Here is a 14,469-nt window from a genome sequence, read left to right on the forward strand (position 1 = left end):
TTTGGCTTGTTTTTGCCCTTTGTTTTTTTTTGGGCCACACCCAAGCGTGCTCTGGAATCACTGCTGGACCTGCACTTGGGGTTTCTCCAGGCAGGGAACGGAGCACCACATGGGTCAGGGATCAAAACTAATCTGCTGCACGCAAGGCTAATGCTCAACTAGCACTTCTCAAGCCCCCAGTTTAGTTAGGCCCTTACCCATGTTAATACGCAACAAGTTAAATTATTTCATACAATCATTTTATATTTGGCGGCATAAAGATTTATCTAGAAAAACTTTTTTATCATGTGACCCCATGATTACACCTGGAGTTTTTTTTTTAAAGGAGGAAATAGACTGATACAACTACAACTAGTAGTAACAGGCATTTGGATGTGTTAGTAGTAATAATCAAAACTTAAGAAAATGGTTGCTTTGGAGTATTCCAAGTAATTCATCATTAAATGCTTTGTATTGCATTAATCACAACATAAAACTATACATCATTGTATTTGTTGAAGCCGAAATTAGTTTGTTATTATAAAAGATTGGGCTGGAGCGATAGCACAGCAAGCAGGGTGTTTGCCTTGCATGCAGTCGACCCGGGTTCAATTCCTCCATCCCTCTCGAAGAGGCTGGCAAGTACTAAGAGTATCCCACCTGCAAGGCAGAGCCTAACAATGTACCCGTGGTGTATTCGATATGACAAAAACAGTAACAACTCTCACAATAGAGGTGTTACTGGTGAATGCACGAGCAAATCGATGAGCAATGGGATGACAGTGATTATAAAAGATTATTAGGCTACTATCTTTAAAAAATGCATGTTTATATCAATAGAATCTTATTCTGACCATTTCTTTTTTTTCCCTCTTTGAGTTTGTTTTGATATTTTGGAAGGTCACGTCCAGGGTGCTTGGAAGCAAATCCCAGTGAGTTTCTTGGGGAACATGCAGTGCTAGCTTCAACACCAGACCTCCCTTGCAATGCATGTAATCCAGACCTCTCAGCCACCTCCCAGTAAAGACTAATGCTTGAAGACAAAGTCAGAAAATTCACCTGCCATACTCTCCTTTATTAAACATGTGTACGAAAGATTCAATGGCTTACATAACAGGAAAAAACGCTTTAAAAAGTTTGGCTTAAAGAAGCCAAAAACAATTATCTGATGAAATCTTTTTACTTGACCAAAACAAATAATGGCTTATCCATAAGCACAATATATAAAATAAAGCTAGCCATTGATAAAATAATCTTTATCTTAACTGCTAAAAGAGTAAAGCAACAAAATAGTAGAAAGTTGTATGAAAGGCCTTTAGAATCAAGTTCCCACAAGAATTTAAATGGCTTAAAAGCATTGAATTCTCCTGTGTTCTCTCTTGAACACATCTCTCTCCTTCTCCCCATCACACTTCTCTAAGTAAATTTCTTTAATAAAAGTATTTTGTCTCACTTAAATAAATGAATATAAAACTAACGAAAGAAACACTAACAGGAGATGTATTATATGTAAATTTATAGTTTTCCTTGACATTGAAAGCAACAGCAAACAAGCTACATGGCATATATACAAAATATTTGAGAAATACATACATTTATAAAGGTTTATAGTATAATTTTCTTTGAAATTTAATGTCATTAAGAACTGTGTACTGGTTATAACAAAAAGAAAACCATAACACCAACCATTAGACATAGTAATAACACTGCAGAAAAACAAATAACCTACACATTCATCTAATATGCATGAATTGTAACTAAAAAATCACACTAATGGAATATCCTTAAAGCCATACAACATTTTGTGGTATGGTAATTTATGCTTTACTTTAAATGCTAAATTATTATCTATACCGTCTTATTCCTATGGACCTGACTAACATGTAAGTGAAATGAGCATTTAAAACGGCTTTTAATTTATCCAATCCAAGCACATTAGCCTCCCAAAGTGTGTGTGTGTGTCTGTGTGTGTGTGCGCGCATGCGCGCACACGCGCGAGTATGCGTGCAGCACCATTAATTATCACTTTAGGATAAATAAAACTACAAATAAAAAGAAAACACCTTAATTAGCTTTTTTGGTTTGTATTGATTAAAAGACTAAAATTTCCAATATAACTAAGCAGATTAAGAATTAAAATTGTGGGGCTGCATAGCTAGTATAATGAGTAAGGCATATGGCTGGCCTGGGTTGGATTCCTGGTAAACCCATATGGTCCCAGGCCTGCCAAAGCAAGTCCTGAGCACAGCCAGGTGTGGCCCCAAAACAAACAATTAAAACAGTCAATTCATTAACAAATGAAACAAAAGCTTTATTTACTATATGGCAATTAGGAATTTTATTAATAAGTATCAAACACTGATATTAATTCCCTTACTTCCTTTTAACAGAATTAAATAAATGTCTTTCTAATATTCTTAAAACTTCAAGTTAAAATGAAAACTAAATAAATAAAATTGTATAGGGTTGTTTTAGTTTACCTTTGGTATTATAAGGTTAACAGTATTAAAATCAATTAAAAAAAAGTAACATATTTTTTTAGAATATGATAATAGCTAGAATTTGCTCTTTGTACCAAGAAATATACAATTAAAACCAAATAACTTGCCTTTCATGACATATCACATAATTTAACTTTAGTATGAATCACAATTTTACTTGATTAGGAATAGTTTTCAAATTTCTTCTTCTGAAAAAGTATATATATTGGGCTCAGACTATGAGACTATATATTTTCAAACTGCTATCATGCACATTTTTGCTACTTTTAGGTATTTGCTCTTAGTAGCACCAAGAGATAAAAATAAGAGTTTATAGAAAGATACATTACACTGGGTTTTCCATTATATTTGTACTTTTAAAACATTTCTGTATTACTCATAGGTGATATCTTTCAAAAGATAGCTATAACTATATATTACAGTAATGTCAATAATTACCATAAAACCATCTTGATAATACATGTCACGTGGTCAAACACACTACATATGGTATATCCAGAAATTGGATACCTAAATTAGTATTGATCAGATATTCTGTGATTGCATAACACACATGGAATAACAAAACAGAACTATCAAATCCTAAAATTAATGTTTCAGGTTTAAAATGTATTTTCAACAACACTATATCTAACTCTGAAGTGTTTAAAGTCTATTGGAATATCAATGTATTATAGAATATTTGTGCAATACTGCTTTTTATATAATACTCCCATTAGACATAATCTTATTGCCATGTGGTCCTATTTAATATAAATCTAAAATTTTAAAAAGCAATTTAGTGCTATCCTGGAAAAGGATATATAATACACACCCCCAATATATTCCCCTTTGATTTATATATAGGATTTTTCAAGTAGCTTTTCTATTTAATGCTTGAAATAAAATAATTTGAAGAGTACATAAAATTAGGAACTGTGAATGCTACATTTACCCCCAATTTACAACAAAATTCAATACAAGAATACTTCTTCACACACACACACACACACACACACACACACACATACACACATGCCATTCTACAATACTTGAATTAAGTCTGTACAGTCATAAAGAATTTATGAAGCATGTATATCAAGAAAGTAGAAAGTTTCAGCAACTTTGATCAGTACACCATGACAAAAAAATTCTTAGTTTAAGTGGCCAAACATTCCTGTATGTTCATATAAAATTTTATTAAGCCCAGAAACTGACAAATTTGTTCAAAATTGAAGATAGAGTTCTGAAACAAAAAGTATCAATAGCAGCTTTGAAGGAAGCTTTCCTTTGTTCATATAGTTTAAGGGTCAATGTAGTGAGAATTTTCTTTTTTTTCCAGTCTTACAGTGTTTCTTATGGCAAAGTCCATGTTTTCTTGAAATTCTTTATATGTATTAGTAATTGGCAGAACTAAACAATTATTACACTTTTTTCCCACAGGAAAATCCATATGTAGGCACTCAATAGAAGGAGTGGGTTTAAAGCCAGCAGGTGGAATGGAATTGCAACCAGTTGCAAAAACGAGAATGTCTTCCACTGTTGTTGTAGATTTCCCATCTGAGAAGTTGGTCAAAAAGAAAAAAGTTAAAATCCAGGTTTTATATTGTTACTATCATAAATACTTCCCCAGGTAGACTGTGAATGTTATGACAGAAATTTCACATTCCCAGATATTCCCAAAATATCTTGGGGGTAAACTAAATCACTAAGTCAAGTGTATTAATAGGAAAAGAGTGCATTCAATAATGTTTCCTTTGAATCTCAAAGTAGGGCTTATAATAAAATCACATAGAAGCACTTATATACTATATGCTTTCTCTAACAGAAAATTATCATATGGCTTAAAATTTCTGATGAGTTTTGAAGCTCCATTATTTGGAGAGATTATGCTAAAAATAATTCAATGGTATAATAAAGTAACTATCTAGATACAAACAAATTATCAAATAAAACAAATCTTTTTCATCTCACAATTTTTATATCTGTAATCTCAGGGATAAATTATTAAATATCACAGCTCTATGATTTATGGATAACTGAATATGACTCATTCAACTTAACAATAAAAATGATGAGGTTTGTTCTTCATGATCTACCATAAGTATCTCTCTTGCTTATCTCTAATGTTTCTTTGCTTGCTTATTTCCACTCCAAAGAACCCTGTGTTCTCTCTCAAACATGTATTTCACCTTATCTCTCCCCTCATATCTTTCTAAATAAATTTCAATAAAAAATTTCTTGCTTCACCAAAACAAACAAAAAGAATGAAAAAGATGAAATGTGGGCACAAATCAGAAATACTATGGGTCTGGTGACAGACCACTGCAATAAAGCAAATGTTGCAATAAAAGTAAGCCATGATTTTTTAAATTTCAATTCAAACTTTGTAACTTTTTCATTTTTAATGGACATAAAGTTTATATTTACACTGTGCTAAAGTCTACTAAGTATTAAACACATATCCAAAAGATAAAACGTAGAAAAAATACTTTATTGCTGAAGACTATTCTATACTATGGCAATCATACTTATACCTAAACTTTTCTAGATAGACTGGCTCTAAAATACAATACATTTTCTGAAGGAAAGCTGACTATAAATTACAATACATAACACCTCTTTCCTATCATTGTCAACTGAGCCATTATAGGCTTCTTTCTAAGCAAGTTTTCTATAGTTAGCAGATTAAACTTATCAAAAAGTGGAACTTGAAGAGATAAACTCTCTCCTGAGACAAACACCTTACACTTCAAATTAAAGTGAACCAAATGGTAATGTAAATAATAGTACAATAAGTACATAAAATCCACATACCCTCAACAGCTTCTAAGTACTTGTTCCAAAACCCCAAAGCTTGTACATCAGATAGTGCATGTACTGTAAAAAGTTCACTAATGGTTTTGGCAGAAAGATTCTCGGGCTTATGACAGAAGATGCTCCGAAAGGCTTCTGGGTAGGTCTGAATTTTCTCCAAAACTCCAAGAGTTTTTAGACCCTGCTTAAAACTTGAAAGAAAAATAAGTCAGTATTTATACCTGTTTAGTATTACAATAATAAATTAACATTTTCAACTAAAAAACAGTAACAGTAAGTCTCACAATGAGAGACGTTACTGGTGCCCGCTCGAACAAATCGAAGAGCAACGGGATGACAGTGACAGTGATAATACTTAATATCAATGAGAGACATTACTGGTGCCCGCTCGAACAAATCGATGAGCAACAGGATGACAGTGACCAAAATATAAGATACAAAAATACATAATTATAACATACTTCCAAATGCATAATGGGTATATTCATTAATATAACTATGTCTATATATTTATCTTAATGAAGTTTTTTAAATTAAGCTAATACACTACTGAGGGAAAAGGTAGCCTTCAGACTTCTGAGGAATTTGATGACTGAAAGCAAGCTAGTTATGACTATTAAGTTTCCTATAGAATGCAAAGGAAGATAATAAATCTCATACAAAGAACATAATTAGAAAACTAATTTCTTGGATAAAATTTTTCTCACAGAATCCAAAAGGAATGAGTAAAATATGAATATACAATCAAAAATGTTTCAAATGCAAATTCTCATTAATAAGCAGAGGAGTGAAAATTGTTGCCTGTCAGACCCACTAAGTCTTACCTATAATCTAAATTTCCTACCAATCTACTGAAGTATCAAGATATATTGAATTGTCTTTCCAGCTGTTTAAGGTATCCACTTTAACCATATTTGTTTTTTTAAAAAAAATGTATTCAATCCATCACATTTCAAGACAACCTGCTTGAAAGTTCTGTCTTCATTTCTTAAAATCCTAATCACCATTCCTCCATACTTATTCTCATCTCAGAAAAAAAACTGACTAAATTCATGCATAATTTACTCAGATGCCCTGTTTCTGCCTCTAATATCCATCAAATCAGTATAGCTAACCTGAACCATCCAAAACTCTTCCCTCTTCCAGTCCTAATTACAAAATCCTATAAACTTCTCTGAAATTTTTATTAATTCTCCATATACCCTGAAAACCAATCTATCAAAACACTCTTCAGAGAAACTGTTATACTACTACGTCTGTAACACCCCAGCCTCTTTTCTGAGCCATAGCTACATGATGTACCAAAAAAAAAACCAAACCCCAATAACTGTGATTTATTTTAAAGTAGGATGCATAGAAGTTCACCTCCCAAATATTTCCATGCCATGTACCCTGAAACCTGTGAACATAACCTCACTTGAAAAATAAAAAAATTAAGCCAGGGATAGTACAGCAAAAAAGGTGCTTCATTCCAGTTTGATCCCAGCACCATTTATGGTCTCCGGAGAACAACCAGGAGTGATCCCTGAACACAGAGCCAGGAGTAAGTAGTCTTGAGCACAGCCAACTGTAGCCCCTTGCCACCACCCCTCACAAAAAGAAAAGAAAAAAGATATAAGCATATACAAATAAACAAAAGATGGATCATGTCATGCCACTGATTATCTGTGACAGTCTAAAACTTCATGACAAATTTTTTTTTTTCCAGAAGGCCATGTGATAGCTAGCAAATAAAGGTCTGCAACCATGATCTAACAACAATAAGCCCTGCTTAACAAACACCTTCTTGACTTGGGCTTTTAACATCCTAAAAATAGAAGAATAAATTCCTGCTATTTTAAGGCCCAGTTTGTGATCTTCTTTTTGCAGTAGCTATAGTAGCTGATATATACTTTGCCCATAAAACAAAGTCCAAATTCCCTAACACCGGTTCCGAGGCCCTCCATTAGACAACCCTTGTACCTTTCTTGTTTGCTTTTAACTTCTATATTCTGTTTGCCTTTGAAGTAAACTTTAGAGATTTTTAAGTCTGTCTTTAAATTTTTACTATAGGGTTGGAGAGAGGATAGTGGGTAAGGGGGATTGCCTTGCACATGGCCCACCTGGTTCAGTCTTTGCCGCCATATACATATGGTCTCCTAAGCCCTGCCAGGAGTGATCCCAGGGCATAGAGCTAAGAATAAATCCTAAGCACAACTGGTGAGATCACCAACACCCCCCCCACAAAAAAAGAAAGAGAAATATTCTATTGTACCCGCTTTATGCTTTCCCTTCTTTCCTACAAAGAAAACTATTTGAGGGCCTGGAGCAGGCAGGGCAATTATCTTGTACATGGCTCCCCATATGTCCCTACAAGCACCGACAGGAGTAAGCCCTGAGTACAGGTGGGTGTGGACAAACCGCCTCTTTCCTTCCACAAAAAAGGAAAGTTGAAATTGTTATTTGCTTTTTGTTTCCTTCTGAGCCACACTGGATTCCCTATAGTGCTGGGATTATCTAGCAGTGCTAGGAATCCAACCTGGGTACCCTGTATGCAAATTCCAAGCCTCAGTAATTATTAGTCTCTTGAAAATGTTACTAAAATATGCACTTTATGTTTACCATTGTATTACTAAGCTAGTCATTGATCTGTCTATTATATTTATATAAAACTTTTTATAAATTGTATATTCTACTATAATGTAAGATTTTCTAGCAATGTGATTTTGAGTTATTTTTGTGTAATGTAACTATCATTTCAACATTTAAAAACTATCTTTCTTTTGGGGAGAGATTTCCAAGCAATGATCAGTGGGTCTAGGTGCCAACTCCTGGCGATATTTGACCAACTGGTCCAGATGGTTGAATATTAAAGGTCAAGCTAAAACCAGTGATACAGCTGATGGTATCAAATCACTTTATTTTACATTGCTTTTTAAAATGCATTTTTATTACTCTGTGCCAATTTTTATATATTTTAAAAATCCAACTAAATAATCAAATTGTTCTCCCCAGAATCCAAAAGCTCATGGTTCCTTCAACCACTTACCACTAGTTGTACCATGACCCACTTGAACAACCATCCTGGAATCCCTGTCAGAGAACAAGGAGGGATGCTCTGAATGGCCTAAAAGAAAATAGCAACCCTTTCCAGAAGGATGTAGGTTCAGGAGGAGGATGTTTGCTCCATAGTCCTAAAAGCATTTAGGGCTTATACTCCTAGAAATGGTACAGAGGAAATAAGGAAAAAGGGGTCGAATAATGAAGAAATGAGGAGGGTGGGCTAGATAACCAAAACCTCCAGTGAACAATTCTAATTGGTCAGTCAGTCCCACAAACCATCCAGACAGCAGAAGTAACTAAGGGGCAGGGATCTCAGGTCACTGTAAAGGAGGTATCAGTTACGGAATTAATCAATTAATTAAGTTGGGAATTAATCCAACATTTACATGCAATCCAGTTGGTCACAGGGAACATACAACCAGATGGATGTACAACCAATCAACAGGAACAGCTAAGGGGCAGGAACATGAAACCTAAATAAACCATGGTCACTGCACAGAAGAGAGGAGGAAGAACAGCATGAGAAGGAGGCAGGAGGAGATAGAAGAGAGGGAGGTTTGGAGCTTGGGTTGATATCAGCAGAGGTTGCTGATACTGCGGCATCAGAGGCCATTCCAAGAGTCAGAGCCTGCAGAGATGTAAAATAAAGAAAGGTATCTGGTGGTTCCTATGCTAATCTTATACAGTGCCCACAAGATACCCAAGTCTGATCAGTGTCAAAAACCTTCCCCCCCAAACCTCAGCTGATTTATATGAGTTTTGGGTCTCACCCTGGAATGTCAGGTCATGATGTTGGGGACTGAGGTGGGACTGGCTGTGTTCGAGGCAAGTGCCTACACTTTCTGTACTATTCTCTCTGGCCTCTTTTGAAAGTAAACAACTCTCAAGATGTTAATACAAATACCCTGTAACTCTCATAGTATTCATTCCTTCCGTTAAATACCACATTGCATGATGAACCCCTTAATTAAAACATTGTCAGACACCCAAATGTTTATTACAAATGAGAATGCAAAGCCCTCTACAAGAAAACTTATGCTAACCACTTTGTAAGTGAATTTCACATATTTATGTAGATAATTGCTTATTCTGCAATTATAATAGTTCCAATCTTTTAAAATCTTGCAATATTCACTTAGTCTTGCTACTCTACTAAAACCTCCAGCTTGGGGTATGGTGTCACCAGCAGGTAGACCTGTACCTGTGGGGTGAGTGCATCAGCAGCTTGATGATGCCTTCAGACTTCCAGAAACCCCAAAAATTGCTGCTGTGCTTTTGACCAGACCCCAACAACTTGGGGCCAAGTTTGCCAAGAATTAAATGGCCAAAAGTTAGTTCTGTGGGAGATACACCCACAAACCACCTCCAGCTCAGCTATATAAACTCATTTACTGGCCTTATTTCAGAGACCCACAAATCTCAAAAGAGGTCAAAAGATGCAGTTAGGGCCTGTAGCAGAGGTAGGAGGGAACCCATGACTGAGAGCCCCAGGATCGCTTGAATCAGGACCTGGCCTCCTCCCACCAGGTCCCCAGATTTCTAGTAGCTTGGCAGTCACACCCACAAACTGTCCCTGGCGCCATGTAATTTCATCAATGGCCAAGGCCCAGAGACTATAAACTAAAGCTCCCAGAAGAGAGTGCCACAGAATGCCTTGACTCTATGCCAGGCTGTCTTTACCGGGGCACCTTGAAGGTGGGAGGGTGGGGGTTGAGTTTCCCTCCCTGCCCCAAGCAGAACACCAGTAGCAGAAAACCTCTAGAACCCAACCACCACCATGCCCAAGGCTACTCTCCACATGCTCAGACGAGCCTCCCCCAAGAAGGCACTAGCCTCACCTAAAACGGAATCATCTTCACCAGAGTGGACCAGCAGGAAAACCCAAATATGCAGGAACCCGTGACTGAGATCTCCAAGCCCACTTGGATCAGGACTGGGCCTCATCCCCCCAGGACCCCAGTTTTCCAGAAGCTTGGCAGTCACACCCACAAGCTGACCCTGGCGTCAAGTAATCTCATCAATGGCCAAGACCCAGAGATTATAAACTAAAGCTCCCGGAAGAGAATGACACAGGTGAGACTGGTGTCAAAATATTGAATGTAACCAAAGTAGAGAGAATATGGGAGAAACTGTCTGCCACACAGGCAGGGGAAGGGTTGGAACGGGGGGAAGGGGGAATGCTGGGGATTTTGGTAGTGGAAAAAAGTGCGCTGGTGAAGGGATGGGTGTTTGATGATATGACCGAAACTCAAACATGAAAGCTTTGTAGCTATATCTCACAGTGAATAACATTAACACAAAAGGGGGAAAAAATAATAATAAATAAAATAAAGTCAACATTCAGAATAGAATCATAAAAAAAAAGTAATGTGAAGCTCATGCCCAATTCAATCAGCTTAATCAATGGCTGGCTGAATTAATAGCAGTACCCCTCCATTATTAAATAAATAAATAATTAAAACCTCCCGCATACTATAGAAACAAAGGGATGTTTCTATTTATCCTAGGACTATCGTTGTCTTAAAATAAAGAACAGTTACTGCCACTGTCACTGTCATCCCATTGTTCATCGATTTGCTGGAGTGGATACCAGTAACATCTCCATTGTGAGACTTGTTAAAATAAAGAACTATGACATTTAACTATTAATGTATATTTACTGAATCTTTAGAAAATATCCCTGATCAACTTAAGAGTATAGCTTTTCTCCTATAACTGGATGAATGCCTATTTTTGTTCTCTTTTATTGATGGGATATATTGCAGTAAGATTTTTAAATATTTATTTAAAAATAGTCTCTTGCCCGCAAGCCTGGCTGTCCTCCCCGGGGCTCCTCAGAGGGGATGGGCTCCAGCTTCCCTCCCCACCCCAAGCAGAGCTCCCGGCGGCCGAAGACCACCGGAACCTAGCTGCAGCCATGCTGGAGGCCCCTCTCCACACGTTCGGACAGGCCTCATGCATGAAGGTACCGGCAGAGGAACCCAGGTGTATGTAATCCCATCAACGGCCAACATCCAGAGACACTAAAAAGCAAGCTCTCAGAAGAGAGTGATGCAGAGAGTCTCTTGCCTGCATGCCTGGCTGTCTTCCTTGGAGCTCCTCGGAGGGGATGGGCTCCAGCTTCCCTCCCCACCCCAAGCAGAGCTCCCAGCGGCCGAAGACCACCTCCACCATGCTGGAGGCCCCTCTCCGCTTTGTGGCCGCGCGATATCTTTTGCCTACTTCTCCCTCTGGGAGAAACTGGCAATCTTCTGAGAGTTTCCTGCCCACATGGGACAGCCTTACAAGCTTCCCATGGTGTATTCATATGCAAAATCCAGTAATAAGCTGGATCTCATTTCCCTGACCCTGAAGAGCCCCCAGTGCAACATCGTTAGGAGGGCCAAGTAGAGATAGACTTCTAAGATCTCAGGGGAAGGACGAAATGAGATGTTACTGAGCCCGCCTGAGAAATCAATGATTAACGGGATATTGTGATCGTGATTTTTTTTTATTTGGGGCTACACCCAACAGATTTGGGGGCTACATAGGATACTGGGGATCAAACCTAGGTTGACTGCCTTATTTTTAATTCTGTAATTGACTTTCTTTTAAAACCCTTCTCAGAACTCATTTTTATTCTGGACTACTTTTTTAATTGGTGATGTGGCGTGTGTGTGTGGGGGGGGGGGGGAATGGAGGTGGGGATTGAGCCACAACCCAGTGATACTCAGGGCTTAGTCCTGGCTCTGCACACAGGAATCACTCCTGGAGGTTCTCAGGGGACCATAAGGGATGCTGGTAATTGAACCCGAGTTGGCCATGTGCAAGGCAAATGCTCTACTGTACTATCACACTGGCCCTTATATTCTGGACTACTTTAGAACCAAAACATCTCAAGTTCTTGAGCTGATGCTCAAGTCATCAGCTCTCAAGAGATCTATATTCACAATTAACACATTTTACAATTTTTCCGTATTCTGGCAGCTAAATACAACTGACTGTCCAGTCTTCACAAACTTGTTCTTTTAAAACTGATAGAGCCGGGGCCGGAGCCATAGTACAGCAGGTAAGGCATTTGCCAGGAGTAACCCCTGAGCATTAGTGGGTATGACCCAAAAAAGAAAACAAATAAATAAAAAAACCTCATAGGGCCATTTAAGGTTGTACTGTTTATTTTTAAAGTTATTAATATCTATTTTTTTGCTTTAAGTGATTCAAAATATAACAAAAGTTCTACTTTATGAATTTATTTTACATTTTAGAATTATAACTCTAGAGATTATTTTTCTGCCTTGTATCATGCTACGTTTTAATTTTTTACCGTCCACTATAAATGTTTTTGAAGTTTGGAGCAACACCTGGTGGTACTCAGGGGCTATCATTGAGTCTATGCTCTGGAGTGACCCCTATAGATGTCTGGGGAACTACAGGTAGTGCAGGGAATTCACACTAGGAGGCCAATGCACAAGGCCTTAGTTCCTATACTATTTCTCTGGCCAGGTTTTGGAGTTTTTATCTGCTTTCATATGTTTTGGGTGCTTGAGGTGTCGGGTTGGGGAGGATATGGTGTCAAAGATGTTAGCTCACTATGGAACAACAAACACCCACGGATAGCTAAAACAATTCTTGGGAAAAAGACGATGGGAGGCATCACCCTCCCCAACCTCAAACTTTATTACAAAGCAGTAACGATTAAAACAGCATGGTACTAGAACAAAGGCAGAGCTGCAGACCAATGGAACAGGGTGGAATATCCCTACACACAATCCCAAATGTATGACCATCTAATCTTTGATAAGGGAGCAAGAGATGTGAAGTGGAGCAAGGAAAGCCTCTTTAACAAATGGTGCTGGCACAACTGGACAACCACATGCAAAAGAATGGGCTTAGACCTCGACCTGACACCATGCACAAAAGTCAGATCAAAATGGATTAAAGACCTCAACATCAGACCACAAACCATAAGGTACATGGAAGACAAGGTTGGCAAAACCCTCCATGATATTGAAGATAAAGGTATCTTCAAAGATGACACAGAACTAAGCAATCTAGTAGAAACAGAGATCAACAAATGGGACTACATTAAACTAAAAAGCTTCTGCACCGCAAAAGACACAGTGACCAGAATACAAAGACTATCTACAGAATGGGAAAGGATATTTACACAATACCCATCAGATAAGGGGTTGATATCAATGGTATATAAAGCACTGGTTGAACTCTACAAGAAGAAAACATCCAACCCCATCAGAAAATGGGGCGAAGAAATGAACAGAAACTTTCCCAAGGAAGAGATACGAATGGCCAAAAGGCACATGAAAAAGTGCTCTACATCACTAATCACCAGGGAGATGCAGCTCAAAACAACCATGAGATACCACCTCACACCACAGAGACTGGCACACATCCAAAAGAACAAAAGCAACCGCTGTTGGAGAGGATGTGGGGAGAAAGGGACCCTTCTACACTGCTGGTGGGAATGCCGACTAGTTCAGCCCTTTTGGAAAACAGTATGGACGATTCTCAAAAAATTAGAAATTGAGCTTCCATTTGACCCAGCAATACCACTGCTGGTAATATATCCCAGAGAAGCAAAAAAGTATAGTCAAAATGACATCTGCACTTATATGTTCATTGCAGCACTGTTTACAATAGCCAGAATCTGGAAAAAACCCGAGTGCCCTAGAACAGATGACTGGTTGAAAAAACTACGGTACATCTATACAATGGAATACTATGCAGCTGTTAGAAAAAAGGAGGTCATGAAATTTGCATTTAAGTGGATCGGCATGGAAAGTATCATGCTAAGTGAAATGAGTCAGAAAGAGAAACAGACATAGAAAGATCGTACTCATCTGTGGAATATAAAATAACAAAATAGGAGACTAACACCCAAGAATAGAAGAATAGTAGAAATAAGTACCAGGAGGTTGACTCCGTGGTTTGGAGGCTGGCCTCACATTCTGGGGAGAGGGCAACTCAGAGAAGGGATCACCAAGTATAATGTGGTCGGAGGCCATGTGGGGGAAGGGTGATGCGGGCTGAATGTAGACTAGAGACTCAACACAGTGGCCACTCAACACCTCTATTACGAACCACAACACCTAATTAGAGAGAGAGAACAAAGGGGAATACCCTGCCACAGTGGCAGGGTGTGGTGGGGGGAGAT

The 14,469-nt window shown here is 38.0% G+C and overlaps 1 protein-coding gene across 4 annotated transcripts in view; it reads right to left on the bottom strand.

The window, feature by feature from the left end:
* Positions 1-1,028: 1,028 nt before the first annotated feature.
* Positions 1,029-14,469, bottom strand: part of G2E3 (G2/M-phase specific E3 ubiquitin protein ligase) — a 61,458-nt gene continuing 48,017 nt past the window's right edge. For all 4 annotated transcript variants that reach the window (XM_055133724.1, XM_055133725.1, XM_055133726.1 and 1 more), the window contains 2 exons: positions 5,277-5,467; positions 1,029-4,019 (listed from right to left, as the gene is read on the bottom strand). In XM_055133724.1, coding sequence (XP_054989699.1) covers positions 3,763-4,019; positions 5,277-5,467 — 448 coding nt within the window. In that variant the 3' untranslated portion in view covers positions 1,029-3,762. The remainder of the gene's footprint in view (positions 4,020-5,276; positions 5,468-14,469) is intronic.

Source organism: Sorex araneus, chromosome 3 (genome assembly GCF_027595985.1).
Source record: "Sorex araneus isolate mSorAra2 chromosome 3, mSorAra2.pri, whole genome shotgun sequence".
Lineage (NCBI taxonomy): Eukaryota > Metazoa > Chordata > Mammalia > Eulipotyphla > Soricidae > Sorex > Sorex araneus.